This window comes from Carlito syrichta, unplaced genomic scaffold (genome assembly GCF_000164805.1).
Source record: "Carlito syrichta isolate Samal-C Ts95f unplaced genomic scaffold, Tarsius_syrichta-2.0.1 Scaffold305170, whole genome shotgun sequence".
Lineage (NCBI taxonomy): Eukaryota > Metazoa > Chordata > Mammalia > Primates > Tarsiidae > Carlito > Carlito syrichta.
In genome coordinates, this window is record NW_007249266.1 from 752,794 (window position 1) to 771,748 (window position 18,955).

Sequence of the window (18,955 nt, forward strand, 5' to 3'; positions counted from 1 at the left end):
CACTCACCTCAGCCTCCCAAAGCGCTGGGATTACAGGCTGAGCCACCGAGCCCGGCTTATATGTACATATTTACATTTAAATTTTAAGGGGCAGTATGTAAGTACAACTTACATATTAATAATTGTCCTTCTCAGGGCAAATATGAGTCAGCTAATTAAAGGTTGAGGGCTTGTTGACATTTGTGCTTCTGGTTGGTTCCTTCTCTGCTAGTCTTTTGCTGAGATCAGTGGCTCCCTTGCAGGAGACAGGGGCTTAGGTGCTGGGAGGAAGAGGAGCTGTGTCTTGAGTGTCTGCTCTGCCCTTTCCTTGCCTTTAATCCTTGCAACAGTCATGTGAGATAGGTACGTTTATTAGCCACCATTTATCTGTGAGGTGACTGTGACCTAAGGGGGTTGTTTCACCCTCCCAAGTATGACTGGGGAAACTTTGCCGGACTGACGCCTGAAACTTTTACCATAACCACCATCCTCAACTCCACACTGGAAAAAGGAACACTCAAGGAAAGTTTTCAGTAGGAAAACTCACGAATATGGAAACAATTTTGCTGTGAGGCATACACACTCCGAGGGGCATTTATCTACCCAGACTATCCTCTTTTCATTTGAAATAAATGGCAATGGGATTAATGAAATCTTAGGTAATTCAGCCCCCATAGCAAGAGGAAGAGGGCTTTGAGCACAGTGTGGGGGCCACATGTGAGTCACAAGAGCTGCCCTAGTCTGGATCAGGGACGCTCTTCCCAGTGTGACAAGCTGAAAGTCATCCAAGGAGCCCCGTGCTCAGGCGGTGGTTGGGGTCATTCTCCATGCATCCTCTGGGAAGCTTGTTTTCCTGGACCTCGGAAGCAAATCACACAGAGAGGCAATATGTGAGAGTCCCCCAGCTTCCCCTCCTCTGGGGCCCTCCAGTGTTTTGTTTTGTTGCTGGGTGGAATCCCTGCAGAGAACCAAAGTATAAATCTTGTGGTTAGCGCGGAGTGTCTTCAGTAGGAAGCAGGGACAGCAGCTGGACCGTCCGCCTTTGTCAGCATGCATGATGGCTCCTCAGCTTTGACAAAGAGAAGTGGTTTAGGGCTCTTTAAAAAAAAAAGAAAAGGAAACAACTATGATTATACTTTTCCAAGCTACTAATATGTGTATGATAAGGTCAGGGATTTAAAAGGGAAAAAAAAAATCCTCTAATAACAGATTCTTCCAGGCTCAGGTCCTGGACAGAGCGGGCATTGTGTGGGTGAACTAGAGGAAGAAATCAGAAACAACTTTGGGCAGCAGAATCACTTTTCTTTGGCCCAGATTGGTATTATTTCTGCTGGGTAAGTTGTGAGATCAGGGCCTCAACTTCTTCCATGTTACCATTCAACTCATTCCTCTTTCTCGCATTTACCATGGAAAAGTGTTGATTTTGAGGTCCTCGTGTACCTTTCCCAATTTGACAGCCCTCTGGGCATGTGACGGCGGCCCCTGTGATCCTTCTCCTGCTATAATGGACACTGCATAGAAACCTGGTCAAGCGGAGGTTTCCAGGGCTCCTGGTTTTCATTTAGGGTTATTAGCACCGAGCAGACTTATCTTCCTGGCTTTATAGCATAATGGTCTGCAGATGTCTGTGGGATAACTTAAGCCTGCATCACCACCCCCAGACGGACCACCCCTTCACTCTCCCCCTCATCCCAGCCACAGCATACCTTAGAAATGAGGACCCAGGGCAGGCTGCTAGAATTCTGGAGTTCTTGGACTTGAGAGCTGAGACGGTCTGCTTCAAAACGTGGCTTTGAAGAAATACTCAGACACACATACGTGTTTGTTTAGATAGAGCCATATGGGATGTGGGGGGCTTCGCCTGTTAGCAAGAAACATTTCTTCAGTGTTTCCTATAGTGTTCTGAGTTGTACTTTGATGCCTGCATATTTCCTGTTGGATGGCTTAACTGAAGATGGCAAGCAGCCCTCTCTGATCATTTCTGGGAGGGTTATTTGCTTTTATCAGCTGTTGGGGAGCAAGGGACATCCCCAGCATCTCCATCTGTAGATCCTGTGGAAACTCCCCCTCCCTGGCCTCATGACTTCTCTAAAGGATGGCTCAGTAGGAAAAAGGATAAGGAAAAAAGGTCAAAGTGAGCCCCTGGATAGGCATAAGCTTGATCTGATGTGGCTTTTGCAACAAGACATGAGAACACAGCATTTCTCTTGTCACCCATGATGGAGGGCATCGGGGGGGGGTAAGCCTCCCCAAGGAGACTGTGCCAATAAAGGGAGAAGGAACAGGTCAGATCCCAGAAGACAGGACTTTTCTAATCTAAGAAGCTCAGTATCTTTGTGAGGAGCTGAACACGAACGTCAGTGCACATCTTCAATGCGACAAAGGTGTTTGTTCAACACATATTTTTGAGTCAGTGCTACCTGTGTTGACATGTGATGATCTTAATGGTGAATAAAAAGTAAGCACAGCTGGGCACGGTGGCATGTGCCTGTAATCCCAGCTACTTAGGCAGCTGAGATGGGAGGACCAGTTGAGCCCAGGAGTTGAGTCCAGTCTGGGACATATAGTGACACTCTGCCTTTACAAAAAAGAAAAACAATTTTAAAAATTACACACACACACACACACACACACACACACACACACACACACACACACACGCTAGTATGTCCCACGGTGGTGGAGCTGTGAACTCTGACTGGTTGGTTGAAGGGCTGTCTCTTAGGGCGGAGGTTGGTTTCAGCTGTATTTTGGATTTCCTACAGTTCAGGACCACAGAGTTCTAGATTCACTAGGTAAAACTGTTTAATCTTGTTTGAAGATCAGGAGTTTAGGTCTTCTGGTTGGCTGGGTGGAGAGGTGGTTTCCATGTGGCCATCTTTTCCAGCTAGACATGTTCATCACCTCTCTGCCTAGGGAAAGACTCTTTAATATGTACCTGTTAGGAGAGACGTATTGAATATTAGCACATATTTGGGTAGAGAGATTAAGGTAAATATATTCTTAGAATTTTAGCCAGTCATCTGTGTAAAAACAAAACAGAATCTCTGATAGGAATGAAAGTTAAACTATTCATTTTTAACTTCCACATGTCAAGACAGTATCACACTAGTCTATGTGGATTTTTATTAGCACGGAACTTAGAAAAAAAAATTTTTAAATGATGACATTTGTCCAAGGCAAGTATTACTAAAGGAATATATGGTCTTCAATGGCCTGGTAAAAAGACCCTTGATCAAATTAGAACTACATTTTTTGCTTTCAGCACCTTGAAATCCAAATGTCCCGGGGAAGCGGGAATAAAAGAACCAGGATTCTTATTTGTGACAGTGGTCCTTTCCTGTGATTCCATTTCCCTTTATCTGTTTCAGAAACTGTCTGGACGGAAGATAAATCCAGTTCTGCGGATGTTTGGTCAGTCCATATCGGGAGGCATTGATATGGATGGAAATGGCTATCCTGGTAAGCTGTTTTTCTTTAAAGGCACAGGAGATGAATAAAGAGAAGTGCATGAGGTGGAATAGTTTCCAGGCTGTTTAGAAATCATTACGACCATTTAGGGTTAGTACAATTCACACAACAGATGGGGGTGTTTTGCCTGGTATTCAACTTTAAGGTGAAAATAGTGTTGAAGTTTATTTCAGGGTTTTAAAAACAGTCTACTCTTAAGGGATTAAGCACCAGGAGGGTGGATTTTTTTTAGTGATTCCTGTGGCAGCAGTTCTTTCTAATGAAGAAAAAAGGCAATGGCCACATATAAAATGCTAAGTAGTGAAATTTCATGTTTTTTTTTTCTTTGACATTTAAATATGTTCAGAGGCCTTTTACTCTTGAGAGAGAAGAGGAGCAGCATTATCACCACCCTTACTCCCAAAAGATGATTATTGGGAAAGATTTGGAGCAAGAAGGAACCATGGTCTCTTGCTCATGGACAAAACAGACTATCACTATTGAAGGCTAGCTGGCTTGTCTTCAGGATTGTCTTCAAGGCTACTGCCTCGTGGTGGTTGAGGCTAATTGAATAGAAATATATGGTCTCAAACCCCAACCCCAAGTGATATCCGGTTTAGGTCAAATGGATTAGGTGGTGGAGTAGTGGTTCTTCAGGTGTTTGAAGATGGAATGGGGTGAGGTGAGGAAACAAAGACAAGAATCTGAAAAAATCCAAAATCATCATGGAATTCAGAAAACACTTCCCTGAGTATGTAGTTCTCTTGCTTTTGAGAAACAATTTCTTTCCACTTAAAATCTGAGAAAACTAATGCAATCCTGTCTGAGGACACCCAATTTTGTAGTTTTGTATAGATAGGAGTTTTGAACATTCCCTAAGACTTCATGGAGCCAGGAGGAAAGGTGGGAATAGAAAGGGGTCAGCTTTGAAACTTTTGTCCCAAGATAGATCTTGTGGGTCTTTTTAATTTGAGAAAGCTGTTCTCCCTTTTCTGGGTAATTTGTGGCCATCCTCAAATAATACCTTATGTGGGTTTAGCATGTTAATATATGCAGAATGCTTCCACATGTGGTGTGTATCTCGCAGTGATCCTGACAGGTAGGCAGGGACAGGGTGTCCCCCACTTTATAGACAAGGATGCTGAGGCTCCAGGAGGTTGAGGGACTGACCAGCGCCCCGGTGGTGGTGGGGACCCAGGCTTCCCAGTGGTTCAGCCACTTCTCTGGATGCATGGTGGGGTGTTCACATTTCACAACAGCTCTAAATTTCTTACCTTGCATTTTTCATAGGAGAAATGACAAATTCATCAGGTTCTTTTATTTTCAAACATAGAGTTAACACAAAAAGGCTATTGAAGGACAAAATTAACAAACACACCCATGTGCAGTAATTTTAGGAACATGATAATTCATGGATTTGCTATTTGTTTTTCCTTTGGGAACCTTAGGGCTAAGAGATTTATATCAGGGTTTGAGGAAAGGCAGAGAGCTATTAGATATGCAAATACTTCCTAAATTAAAGTTATTTAGGAGTAAACATTACCAGTTAAACCAGTATCATGGTTTATAATTTACCAAGTATTTTTATGAATTTTCTGATTTGAATATCTGATTTCATGTAATTAATAGATATTTAAGATACATTTAATGAGTATTTAATAAATGTTTATTATTACATTAATAATATATATAATAAGTATTGTGATTGGCAGTTTTTGAAGTAAGTACTGGGGATAGTTATCTTGATTTTACAGACAAGGACACTATGAGACACCCTGAGATCACACAGAGTGAGGTGTGGAGGGCGATGGTTCCTGTGTTCTACAGAACCTAGAGCATTTCCAAGAGTCATTTAATTCTAGGTATCTGTCTCTTTAATTCACTGATACCAAAAGAAGTATAATCTAAAATATTCTAGTAACCACATTTTAAAAAAGATATAAAAAGACAGATGAAGTTAATTTTAATAATGTTTTATTTAGCCCCTGGTCTAGTCAACATATTATCATTTCAACATATGATCAATATAGAGGTTATTAATGAGAGAGTTCATGGTTTTCCATACTAGGTCTTGGATACCCAGTATGTATGTTACACTTATAGTGCACCTCAATCCAGACCAGCCACACTTCAAGGCCTCAATAGCCAATAGTGATGATTAGCTGTCACATGGGATAGCTTGGCTCTAATTCTTACAAAATTATTATATAGCTCAGAGAGTGTCTGTCAGAGGGCTCTCTGACCCCAAGGCTGGGCCATTGCTGTGGAATACCTTGCCAGGGGTCTGGTGGGGATGGGCTTCAACAAGTTTCTGAGTGCTGTGACCTTCTCATTTTCAGATGTCACTGTTGGAGCCTTCATGTCTGATAGCGTGGTTCTTCTAAGGTGAGATGCCTCACTCTTGCTCTTTGGGTTTCGCTGTGCCTGGGTGAGGGATGAAGTTTTTCACTGTTACCGTTTCCCTCTGTCCTGTTCCTTGCAGGCTGGAGGTGCTTAATTAGTGGGAATGCTGCCTTTATTTCCTTATTTGTATTATCCACTAGTCCAGAGTTTCCAGCTAGTAGCCTTAAATGGCTTCCAGCTGTCAGATGATAGCATCCTTGGAACTTCTAGCAGGGTTTGGGGTGGCCTAACTCCTGAGCCCTAGAGCTGTTTGCCTCTGGCCATGAATAGTCTCTTCTGTTAATGTGCCATACACATTATCTTTTCCTATGGGTGCCATGACACTCAAAGGGCTGGAAGGCACTGTCCATCCTATCTCTTTATCCCTATACCCTGCATCCTTACCTCTAGTCAGTTCTCAACTCCCTGAGGATGGGAGCCTCCTGCCTGTTGGACAGCATGTCATTCTCTGTTGGCAGCAGAGATGAGGAACGTGAGCTCAGGCCCAGAGCTTGCTGAGGCCCGTGCAGTCTGATCTTTCCTACAAAGGCCAGCGGGCCGCCATCACCACCCATGAACCCTCTCCAAGTATTTCTGGCTGAATGAGTCAGAAGAGGCAGAATTACACTTTGGAGTGGGAGCCAACTCTTAGGTTTTGTTAATAACTTGATGGCAAAACTTTCTAAAATAGACTAGTAGGATTTCAGAGCTGGAAGAGATCTCAGAGTCTGTGTAGTTCCATGCCCCAGTTTCTCCTTATTCAGCAGTACCTTCTTCTGAGTCTAAACTGTAGGACCACACAGTCCCTTTTTGAATGAGGTGCCCGTGGCTGGGGGCTTAGTAACTTCTAAGGGAGCCAGCTAACCCCTAGGAAGGGCTAAACATTGAATTGTTAAAGAGACAGAAGAGCCTTGAGGTTAAGTGGGAACCAGGGGCCAAGGTGGCCTGAATTTAAACCCTGACTCTGCCCTTACTAGGCAAGTTTCCCGGCAAGTTCTGTGACTTTCTATTTTAGGATTCTCCTCTGATAACAAGGAAAACAATACAGATGCTCCCGACATGTGATGGGATTATGGCCAAATAAGACGAAACACAGTGTTTTCTTTTTTTTTCTTCTTTTTTTTTTTCATTTAAGAAAAAATTTTTATTTTAAAGATGTGGGGTATAATTGAGGGTTAGGTATACTAATGGTCATTGTACTGATAAGGTTTGGGTCTCACTTTGGTCCCCACTTCACCTGGCTTGAGATCAGGTACACGTATTGATGAAGTGTGCCCCCCTCCCCGGCAGTTTTCCACTACTGCCAATCCCTTTCTTATAGTATTTTGATAATTGTTCAGGGTCCGCTTGTGAGTGAGAACATGTGGTACTCAGTTCTTTGTTTCTGTGATAGACCACTGGGTATTATCGATTCTAATTCCATCCAAGTTCCTGTGAAGGTCATAATTTTGTCCTTCTTTTTGGCTGCATAATAATCCATCAGAAACACAGTGTTTTCAACTTTTAGGATGGGTTTATTTGGACATAACCCCATTGTAAGTCGAGTAGCATACTGAATTTATACTACTTTCTCACCATTGTGAAGTAGAAAAATCGTAAGTTGAACCACCATAAGTTGGTGTGTATAGTACATGTAAAATGCTTAGAACAGTGCCTGGTTTAAGTACTTAATGAATGTTAGCAAGTCTTATGTAAATTGGATTAAATTGTCTCCCTAAAATTCTGCTTCTTGGTCTTGTATCTGCTATGTAGCAACCCTTCAGTAACTGTGTCCTTTAGGTGGTGACTTCACTGAGCTAAGACCTTCCAGTTCCTTTGTTTCTCCCATGACTGGGTTTTCACTTTCTTTATTACTTCTTTCTCTGTGTTAATAGTGGCTCCAAATGATTGTGGCTCCAAATGATTGAGGTTACTGGGAAGCCAGTAACTCTATCAGGTGATACCGTTTTTTGCAGTCTTTACTACTTTGGTTTATCAAGAGTCCTCTCAATGAAAACATATTTCTCATCTGGGCACGGTGGCTCATGCGTGTAATCCTAGCATTCTGGGAAGTCAAGGTGGGCAGATTGCTTGAGCCCAGGAGTTTGAGAGCAGCCTGGGCAACATAGTGAAACCTTGTCTCTATTAAAAAAAATCAAAAAAGTTAGCCTGGTTGATTGAAGTTGCTGTGAGTTGTGACTGTTGTGATCATGCCGCTGCACTCCACTCTGGGAGACAGAAGGAGACTTCCAACTAAAAAAACAAACAAACAAAAAAACCCCAAACACACTCTTTGAGTTTTCATAGTTGGAAACAGGTTTTCTTAAAGCTGAGGGCCTCTGGCTTAAGGTCCATTATGTGGGTTCTGCTTTCCCTCCATTCTTGTATTTTTTTTTTTTGAGTTGGAGTCTCACTCTGTCACCCAAACTGGAGTGTAGTGGCCGCTCCCGGTCACTGCAGCCTCAACCTGCTGGGCTCTGGCGATCCTTCCACTTCAGCCTTCCAAGTAGCCGGAACTATAGGTGCGCGCTACCACGCCCGGCTCATTTTTTGATTTATTGTAGAGATGAGGTCTTGCCAAGTTGTCCAGGCGGGTCTCGAACCCACGGGCTCAGGCAATCCACTCACCTCAGCCTCCCAAAGGTGCGGGATTACAGGCTGAGCCACCGAGCCCGGCTCATTCTTGTATTTTTAAATCTTCCTGTTGTGAGCTCCAACCCCAAGGGGCTTTTCTTTGTCTCTCTTCCATGGTAAGGAACAGCCTTCTCCAGGTGTTTGCTCACTTAAAGATGCAGACATGAAGTGAGGTGCTTCCACGGTAGTCGGGAGACCCTAGACTCCAGCCTGGGGTAGGTAGTTGAGTCTGATGAGGTGGAATTCAACAGGTACAAATGCAAAGTCCTTCAAGGAAAACTCCAGGGGAGCACATACCAGGAGAAGAAGGTCTAGGAGAGGCACCTGGGGAGTCCCAGCCTGATGAGGTGACCGGGAGAAGGCCCTGGAAGAGCTGTCAGGCCATTACAGCTGTAGGTGGGCATGTAGGGATGGTGTGATCACAAGAATCCACTCCCTTATTTATTCAGCTAACGTGTGTTGACCTGTTGAGATGCAACTACGCATCAGATCCTGGGAATTTGGCAGAGAACCTGACCTTTTTCCTGGCACTAGGTACTAGTCAGGGAGCCATACACAAGTAAAGAATCAACGAACATTTGGTGGGCACCTACCACATGCCAGGCACTGGGTGAGCACGTTTTGTGTATTCCTTCTTTGTTGTTGGTTTCTTTTTGTGTTGAGGTAGCACTTTTGCATACAATAAAATACACCAATTTGAGTGTATGGCTCGTTTAGTTTTGACCACTGCATGTACTGTGCAACTACCACCCCTATCATGATAAAGACCATTTCTATCACCCCAGAGTTTCCTTGTGCCTCTGTTTAGTCACACCTCTCTCCCAATAGATAGCCACTGTTCTGACTTCTGTCACCATAGACCATTTTGCCCGTTCTAGAATTCACATGTGTGGAATTACACAGTGTGTAGTCTTTGTTTCTGGCTTCTTTCACTCATTGTGATACTTTTACGGTTCACCCATGTTGCTGTGTTGTTTTTCCCCTTAATGCGTGGTATTCCATTGACGAACATCGTTGAGCTTGTTCATCCATCCGCTTGTTGACAGAACACATGTTAACTCTTAGTCTTCTTAGCAACCCATGACACAGGTACTGTTATTTTATTATCCCTATTTTATGGGTGAGGTGACCAAGGGACATGCAGGTTTTATTTATTTAAAAGGGAAGATAATTCCAGATTGTGGACTGTGAGGACAATGAAGCAGGGCTATATGGTCAGAGGTGACGAGGTCAGAGGCGACAGCATCAAGGTCAGCAGGAGAGGCCAAGAAGATTGAAGCCTGAGTCTTGTTAGAGGCACAGTGGGAGATCAGTAGTGCCCTCGGCTGTGGTGGCTCTAAAGAAGTGATGGGATAAAAGTCAGACAACTTGGGTGGGTAGGAGAAGAAGCAAGAAAATAGATGGTGAATCTTGACTCTTTCTCCAGAAGCTTGGCTACAGAGCAGCAAAATGGGACTGGCAGGTAGTACAGAGGTTGTTTTAAGGATGGGAGACTGTAGACCAATGATGAGGTCAAGAATGTCTTTCCTGGTCTCCTTGTGCCTTACCCTCCTGGGAGAGATCAGAGGTAGTTGCCTTCAGCTTCACCCTTATCCATACGAACCCCATTTCTCTGACCTCAGTTCCTACCCTTGGGGCCTGGAGAGGTTGAAGAGACAAGAGGTAAGAGGGGTGGCTGCTGCAGGGGGACGAGGTTGATGACAGATAGAATCTGGTACACAGACTGGGGGCGAGGGGATGTGGATGAGGGTAAAGCTGAGGGTGACCACCTCTGGTCTATTCTAGGAGAACAAGGGACTCAGGGAAGCTTTCAAAGACAAGATGGGGTCCCTCAGAGAGGGAGCAAGGAGGGACAGGCAGAGAGATTGCTGAGCATGTCTGAGGGTCCCAGCAGGCTGGGTGTCTGTGAGGGCCTTGATTGGTACAGTCCTGGGATGCAGCTGAGCGGGAGTGAACAAGAGGCCTGGAGGAGTTGGCTGACTGTGCTAAGCAGGGTCTCAGGCATTGCCTAACTGACAGGCAGTGTAGTCAGATTTTGAGTTATCGCAGATTTTAGATGGGACCAGAAAGGGGGAGAGGACTGGGAGACCATGCATGTGCCTGCACACATTGACACACACTGTACTCACTGTCCTAAGGATGAGAGACCAGAGGTGTGTGTGTGTGTTAGGAATGCTTTGGGCTGCAATTAAGACTAACCTGACTGAGATGCTTGAAACTATAAACACAAATTAGCTCCCTGGAGGTAGGTGGCCCCGTGGCTGGCTTAGTAGCCTAGAAGTGTCACCAAGGGTGCAGGCTCTTTATCTGCCCCATCTGTCTTTGCCCTGCAAGCAGCACTAATCCTGCAAAAGGCTGGGTAACTTGAGCAACATCATGCCAAAGGTCATGCTGACAGGTTTTATTATTTACCTGGAAGTGAAATGTCAGGATTTGAACTGTCAGAAGTATTCCAGCTACCAGCATCTTTTAAAAAAAAAAAGTCTTGAAAGCACTCATGGTGCTGTTCTTTGCTACTTGGGGGCTGGCACATTTGCAGCAGGACTGTGAAATGCAATCTCTCCACCCCTAGGCATGTGGGCTGGTCCGATTCTGCCTTCAGGAAGTTTGCTTCCCTTGGATTAGCTCAGGAGTAGGTCCTGTGTCAGGGTGATAGGAGCCCGGTGCTTTGACATTGGCGGTCACAGGAAGTGATCAGAGAGGCCTCTGAAAGATTTCTGGACTTTTTCTTCATCCAGAAACAATACTTGGAGTTGAAACAAAAAGCTTTGAGGGAACTGAGCTGACAGATGTTGGCAAGAGATGTACCTGCAAGGGTCTCTGTCGGCTGTTTCAAACGGCTCTGTTTCCACAACCCCCAGTGAGGTCGTTCTGTCTGGACTGCCCATGTCTGTTTCCTGCTTGCCTCATCATCTTGGGCAGAACTCTCCTGTGAGAAGAGGAGGCGGCCTCCTCCCTGATGAAGTGGCCCCTGGGCTTGGTGTCTGTACAATGACCATGCAGGTCAGGAACTGGGCAGGGTGGAGCCCAACTCTCCCTGGAACCTCTGTCAACTTGTAAAACTTTGGGCACTCCTGTGGTTTTCAGTTCCCTGGGCTGGAGTAAAGTCTGCACCTTTTTAACAAGGGTTTTTGCACATCTACTATCATGGGAACATGAAGATGAATTCTCGGGGATTCCAACCCTTGCAGGGGGCGGGGGGTGCTGCAGGCGGGCGGGGCAGGTTTTAGAAGTAGACAGTGACTATTCACCAAAGTAAATGGGGGCCAGAGGTGTGTGTCCAGGTCTGGGAGCACAGAGAAGAGGGACACCCAACTTCCAGAGTTACTAGAGAAAGCTTCCTCGGGGCGGGGGCACTCAAACTGGCTATTGAAGGGTCAGTGGGGCTTTATAGAGTGTCCATTAGCATCTGTACAATCCCATTAGCCAGGGGTGAGTGATCCACTTTCTAAGTTATTTCTAGTGTCTTCTAAGAATGAGCCTAGAAGAAAATGGAAAGACCAGGATGTTGGATTTCTTCCATGCACTGCTGTTGTCTGACTTGCATTTGTCTAACAGCTGGATTTGCTCTGGTAGTCAAACAATTCCAATGTACCCATCACCACAGCCTCTCTGTTGACCTGATCTCCTGGCATGGTGGCAGCAATAGCAGTAGTGGCCGCACCTCCCCTCAATTCTCTTGTTCACTCAAGTTTTCCTTAATGCTTTCTTCCCTTGGAATTGGTGGCAGTCATCATTCCCATCTACCCTGTCACCCTGGGCTCTCTTGAGGGATCTTCTATACAAGTGAGGTCATTGTTCTCACATGGCTAATGCCCTGTAATCTTGTTATATTACCCTGGTGGCATGAAGACCGGGGCTCCTAAGAGGTGAAAGGGTTTCTTTGTGAGGCTTGGAGGGGAGGAGGTTAAGCTGCGGCTTAGGTGAAGCCTCCCTGAGCAGATGTCTACTGTGAGAGCAGAATGGTGTGATTCACTCTTAGCTTTTGTCTGAGTGCCTGGGGTGGGGGAGCCCAGGGTGCTGTCTATCCATCAAGCTCTGGAGGATGGTCCACACCAGGGAGAAGTGTGTGGATGTTTATCGGGTTTCACTTGTTCCTGAGGCCAGGTGGGTTGATTTCTTCTGCTCTGCAGTGCTATGCTGTTAGCAGCTGGGACTCCATCAATCAAGTTCTTTTAGAAAAATGCCCAATGAATTGAGGGAGGTAAATGAAGGGGGAGGTTTGACCAACTGGACAGGACTGGAGCTTTGCAGTTGATGCTTATAATGGCAGTAAATGCTTTGGGGAATCCCTGAGTGTGCATCTGTTTCTTGAATCCTGACATCTGCCATAGAAACTCCTCTTAAATATTTTGTTATCTCCCTAATAAAATGGAAATCAGTACTTAATTGGTAAAATTTTAATTAATCGCCCAGCATCTGGTGGTTCATTTATGGCTTCAACCAGATGTGTTTTATTAACAGCTAATGTGCCTTTCTTATTGGGAAGCTAACCATTAATTTACTAGGCAATACGCCACTTCTAAAACCAGAAAAAAGTACTTACAGAACACACTGGCCCTTCTCTCTTGGGCTCTTTCATACTGTAATTTAACTCTGGGTTGCAGGCCTGGGATTTATCCTGTTGATGTAGTTCTTGTTTGGTTCTGTGAGCTGTTCCTTACCATGACTAAGTCGCTTTCCTCTCTTGCCCTGCAGAGCAAGGCCGGTCATCACCCTGGATGTCTCCATCTTCCTCCCAGGCTCCATCAACATCACGGCGCCTCAGTGTCACGATGGACAGCAGGCTGTGAACTGCCTGAACATCACCGCCTGCTTTCGCTTCCATGGCAAACACGTTCCGGGAGAGATTGGTAATGAGCCACTGAACCAGGGCTCAGGGCACCCATCTTAGCCAGGGTGGACTTGTTGGATGTTTTGGACATTTCTTGTCACTGTGCATCCCAGCTGGTTGTGCAGGCAGCAGGCCCACAGGCTAGTCCCCCATTCCCTCTGAGGTTCTGTTCCTTGTCTTTCCTGCTTGTCAATATGTTCTTGATTTCACACACCTCCAGCTCTGGGACAAATAATGTTGGATCTCAAGCGTCCTTTCCTCAAATGTATGTGGATAGGACAGACTGAAACCTCGCTGGGCTGTGGATAGGACAGGCCTGTGGACTGATGAAAATATAGTGCCTGGAGACTGGCACTTATGGAATATTCTGAGCAATTAGAAAACAAAAGTGGGGCTTTGGAGGCTCCCACTGAGTGTCACCCAGATGTTAGGGGTCTGGGAGATTAGGTCATTGACTGCAGTTGGAGCCAAAGGCGACTGGTGGGATCAGGATGCTGATTTTATGAAAGCTTAGGTTTCTAAAAGAGGGTCACTGCTTTGGCACCTCAGATAATTGAAAAGAGGCAGGTGGTAGCTGCCCTGCCATTTTTCTGACTGGGGAAGGTCCACTTGCTAGCTCAACTCCAGGGATTGGGTTAAGCCTCAGAACAAGATAGGGTCAGTGTTGATTATAATTCAGAGTATGTGATCATGTGAAGGAAATGAATGCGGAGTATTAATAGGTGCTTTGTTTTTACTTAAAAGGCCGATTTAATAATAGAAAGTAAAATTCCAGACAAACAAGAACACCAATAAGGGCCTGGACTCCCTGACTTTCATAGGCATTTCTGCTTGCTATCCAAAGTGTAGTCCCTTGACTCTCAGGATCAGCGTCCCTGGGAGCTTGTTAGAAATGTAGGTTCCTGGGCCCCACCTTGGATCCCTGAAAAAGAATCTGCATTTTAACAAAATCTCCAGGAGATTCCTGTGCACATTTAAGTTTGAGAATTACTGGTCTGGAGTACACATGTGTGCACATACATCCAAACATGCAGAAACACATAAGAGCTGGTTTATTCCTCAACTGCACCTTAAATGTTCGCCTTATTTAACAACATGCTAATCTTTCTCTCCTGTCTTATTGGCAATGTTATCTTCAAGTCTATTGAATAAGCTCAACAATTAAACCTTGCACTTATTTACATAGATTTATTTTTCTTTTTAAAAGAGCTTAGAAATTTCAACATTGAATGTAACCATAAGAAAAAAGTTGGAAATTGGTTAGTGAGGGAGGAGTAACAAAATTTTAGTGTATAGCCCAGTCAGACAAAGCAGCTTACTCAAGATCATGCAGCTACTGGTGAAGGCAGGAGTGGAATTCCGATCTCATGATACTTAGTTGTTTGTTTTTTTTTTTCCCAGTAACTATTTCTCACCACCTCCCTAATTTTTTAAAACACCACAGTCTTAAGGAAAAAACTTTCTGATGGTCCTGGGACTTGTGCATTCTCCACCTGATTAGATGATGTGTCCCCTATCAAACACCAGCTCAGATGTAATTGGACTCTGTGAAAAAATCATTTTTAAAGAATAATGGAAGATTAATTCTGATGCACATAAAAATGAGCAGAACTATTCTAGAACTCTAACAAAAAGCAAGCAATGAATAGCCTGTGTGTGTTCATTTGATGAACAGTTATTGTGTATCCACGTGTGGAGGTGACAATCCTGCCTTCCTGGAGCTTCTAAAAGGAGTTACAAAGAGTTTCTACTATTTTCCTCTTGAAGCAGTGTACACAACTTTCAAACTGTCTATTGCTGTTGTAGTGAAAGTGAAGGTAAATCAGAGTAGCAGGAACACAGGAGAAGAAACTGAGTTGCAAGTCAGAGCAGGGGCGATTTCAGAGCATGAGACAAGTGGTGGCATGGACTCTGACTTGGAGGTTCGAGGGCTGAGTGAGGAGATGTGGGAGCCTCCTTGGGCTGTTCCCAAGCAGGGGACCCATCAGGTATCAGCCTTTCACTGACCACTAGGCAGAATTACAGAGAAGGTCTAGGCTTAGCCATGGCCCTAGGAGTGTTAGGGTGAAATGGGAGAGATGGGCAGTTGGATGCCATATTGTACTGTACCTCATGGTCAGTGTGGCACCACCTGTCTGATATCTGACATCAAGTGGGGCCCGTTCAGCACAAGTGCATCCTCCTATCCGTGTCTCTTCCTATTGTCCATCTGCCACGTGGGTTCATGGATGAAATCAAACATCCTTTTACACCCACATTGATTTAAGCTTCAGGCTCAAAGGGAATGGTAGCTGGAGAATTTTGGTATCAGCAAGGCAATGGAGAAAATTATTCATCCCTAGCATTTTTCTGTCACTTTTTTGCTGGAATTCAGGAAAATGAACTATATTTTAATCTTTACAATAGAGGGAGAAATGCAGAAATCTGCCAAAAATTGAGCTGGCAATGGAATGGGGAGTTTGGGGAGGGAAAGATGGGCAGCCATTATGGAAATGTGATAGGAAAAAAGGTGGAGGTGAAAGGTCTCTTGTCATGTAACTGTGGGGATCCTGTTGTGTGTGGGGTGTTCGAGAGTTCAGCATAGAAGGCAGCCCCTTGGGTCTAAACTATTGGGAAGGTCAGGTCTCCAGATGGAGGAAAGGTGGAGGTACCTCCAGGGAACAGTTATCCTCTGCTCTCCTCTGGGCTCAGCAGAGGACGCTGGCTGGCTCAGTGTCATCTCACAGGCCTCTGAATCAGGAACCCATGACTGGGACTTTGAGTTGGGAGCCTTTTACCCTCCTTGCTGACAACTGTGAGGAACCACATTGATGGTGGCTTTGTCCACAGAATGCCTGGTGAGTGAAGGCTAGCCGTGGGCAGGCTTTCCGGGCACCTCAGTACCTGCATATGGTGGTCTGAGTTTGTCAGCAGGTGGGCCACATTTGGGCAGTACAATTCACAGCCTCCTGGAATGTACTAGGTGCTTCTCAACACCTGTCAGAGGTGGTCTCTCCTGTGGTACTTACCTACTAGTGTCTTCAGCCCCATAACCTCTCTGAGGATGGTTTTGGGAGCCATAGCAGTTGATGCTACAGTCTTGTCTCTGGTTTCTTCTTCCTACCTGGTAGGGCTTGAGCATACGTACAGAGAAGGGACACTAGTCACTTCTTTATTTCTTGTTGTAGCAATGGGAAACCATAGCTCCTACTTGTTTTTCGGAGTATTCAGGACCAGCTGATTAGCAAAGCCACTTGGAAGGGCTACTGTGGCTTCTGGGAATAATACTATGGGAAATAAATACACACATTTCTGAAACAGGAAGAGTCCAGTTAGGAAAACAGAAACCACACCAGTTATTTTAACAGAGGTGATTTAACTTTGAGAATGGATTTAACAGGTCATGGGGGACGTGGCCATAACTTCAGGAAGCAGCTGCTGCCTCTAGGTCTGCCCCAATGGATCTCAAAGTGTGGTCACAGCCCAGCTGTGTCAGCATTACCTGGGATCTTCTTAGAAATGCAAATTCTAACTGATCAGAAGCTCTGAGGATGGGGACCCAACAACTGTGTTTGAACCAGCCTCCAGGTGCCTTAGATTTGAGAACCATTGGTCAAGGTTATACTTGGGGTTATCCACCTATCAGAACCTGTAAGCTGGGAAAAGGGAACCTGTGGAGTTGTGTATTAGTCCATTTTTATGTTGATACAAAGAAACACCTGAGACCGAGTGATTTATAAAGGAAAGAGGTTTATTTGGCTCATGTGCTGCATAGTGCTGGCATCTGCTGGACCTCTGGTGTGAGGCCTCAGGAAGCTTACAATCATGGCGGAAAGTGGAGAGGAACAGGCGTGTCACATGGCAAGAGTGGAAGCAAGAGAGAGAAGGGAGGTGCCAGACTCTTTTTAAACAACCAGCTCTAAGAGAGTGAGAACTCATTTATTACTGTGAGACTGGCACCGATCCATTCGTGAGGAACCTGTTCTTAAGATCCTGTCACCTCCCACTCAGCCCCACCTCCATCATTGGGGATCACATTTTAATATGAGATTTGGGGGAGACAACCATCCAAGCTATGTCAAGCTGGGACCTGAACTTCTGAGGAAGGGGGTACTGGCTCTGCTGCTGATCTCCCTTAGGGATGAGATGAAGCTGGCTTTGAAGGATGGGGTGGGTAGGTGGGGATTAGAAACTAGAATTAACTCCTGTTGGGGTCAGCTGCCATGGAAAACTGTTGCCGGGTTAAGTTGATGTGAGTCTCTTCTCCTTCCTCCAGCCTTGCAGCCCCACAGATTCTCCACATGGGCAGAGCCTTACAGGGAGCCTCTGGCAAAACAGAAATGAGATCTGCAGGATCCCAGCCCCAGCATCACAGGGCAGAGTAGAGGAGGTTGGGTTGGGGGTGAGAGACAACAGCTTGTAAACCAAGAACAGCAGATATCCAGTGACAGTGAGTTACTGCAGTCCTGTTAAGTCATTCAATCCACACAGAATAATTAAGGTCTTACAGATTGCCAGACATTGCTCAGCTGAGGGACAGAGCAGTGAACAGGATGGACAAAGTCCTTGCCTTCATGAAGCTTGTGTTCCGCTGGGAGGGAGGCAGATACTCAGGACAGATACAAGCGGTGTGCCCTCATGCTCTTCCAGGATGTGCACTGAGCCCTGGTGTGGCAGGTGCTGGGGTGCAGACTGGGCTCCCTCAAGAGCAGGTTTGTAGCATATTTTGTAAAGCAGTTTAAAACAGGCATTCTTCCTGTCCCTAATAGTATGAATTAATCACTTCGTTCTTGGCCTGGGAGCAGCCTGTGGCCCCTTAGAGCCTTCTGGCTGGCTTAGATGAGGGTGATGAGGGTGATGCGTGCTCTTTTCACAAGAGGGCTCTGCTCCTGCCCCATGGGTGGTGCTTGTCCCTGCTCGCTGGCCAGGCTGAAGCTTAAACTTGCCTGTCAAGTCTCTGGAGGCTGGGATGGAGCTGGTGATCCTGGACTCTCACCAGAGTGGTAAATGGAAGCCAGGAAGGTTTGATCCTCAAGTGGTTGCGTTTTGCACTCCGACCCAGCACCCCTGTGTTTCTGTGGCTCTCGGCCAACCAACAATGTCATGAGTGAACAGACGTGCCTGCCCTGCCTATGGATACCCAGCTGAGCCAGGTCTGGAGAGAGAGCACCATGGGCATCCACACTAATAACAGAAATAGGGTTGAAACCAGGCGATTTGTCCCCAGGCCCTTCCTCTGGCTTTAGGGCTGCAGTTCTGCTCTGGAAAGCGTTTGAAGGCAGAGAACGTTCTCTGAGCTCCTTCCAGTCTCTTGAGAAGCATGAAGATGGGATAATGAGGCAAATCCATGTGATGTGAGAAATGGGGTGACCTAGTGAAGTGGTTATTATGTCATTCCTTTGAGGAAAGGGTCTAGGAAAGTCAGTAAAGTGGAAATATCCTCCCCCCACCCCCAACTCTTAAGGGAAGCTCAGAGTAACTCTGGAAGGAGGATTTATTAGAATTTCACAGCTGAAATCTTGTTCTGACGGAGAATGGGAATGAATCAAAACTCTCTGGGAGAGACCAGAGCCAGAGTTGATGAGAGACAGCTGGCTCCCTCCTGGCCCAGGCCGGTGTGGGGGGGCCCTCGGGAACCAGCTGGGGGCCGGGAGAGGAGGCGGCTGAAAGTATTACTCGGGGCTGATCAGCATTTCCATCAACATGACATCATTCAAC

At 45.6% G+C, this 18,955-nt stretch overlaps 1 protein-coding gene across 1 annotated transcript in view; it reads left to right on the forward strand.

Annotated features, from left to right (window-relative positions):
* ITGA9 (integrin subunit alpha 9) overlaps nucleotides 1–18,955 on the forward strand; it is a gene marked incomplete at its 3' end in the record, with an annotated part of 153,788 nt that overhangs the window by 76,099 nt on the left and 58,734 nt on the right. The window contains exons 13-15 of the mRNA XM_008061272.1: nucleotides 3,351–3,441; nucleotides 5,769–5,814; nucleotides 13,123–13,277. Of these exons, the coding sequence (XP_008059463.1) occupies nucleotides 3,351–3,441; nucleotides 5,769–5,814; nucleotides 13,123–13,277 (292 nt within the window). The remainder of the gene's footprint in view (nucleotides 1–3,350; nucleotides 3,442–5,768; nucleotides 5,815–13,122; nucleotides 13,278–18,955) is intronic.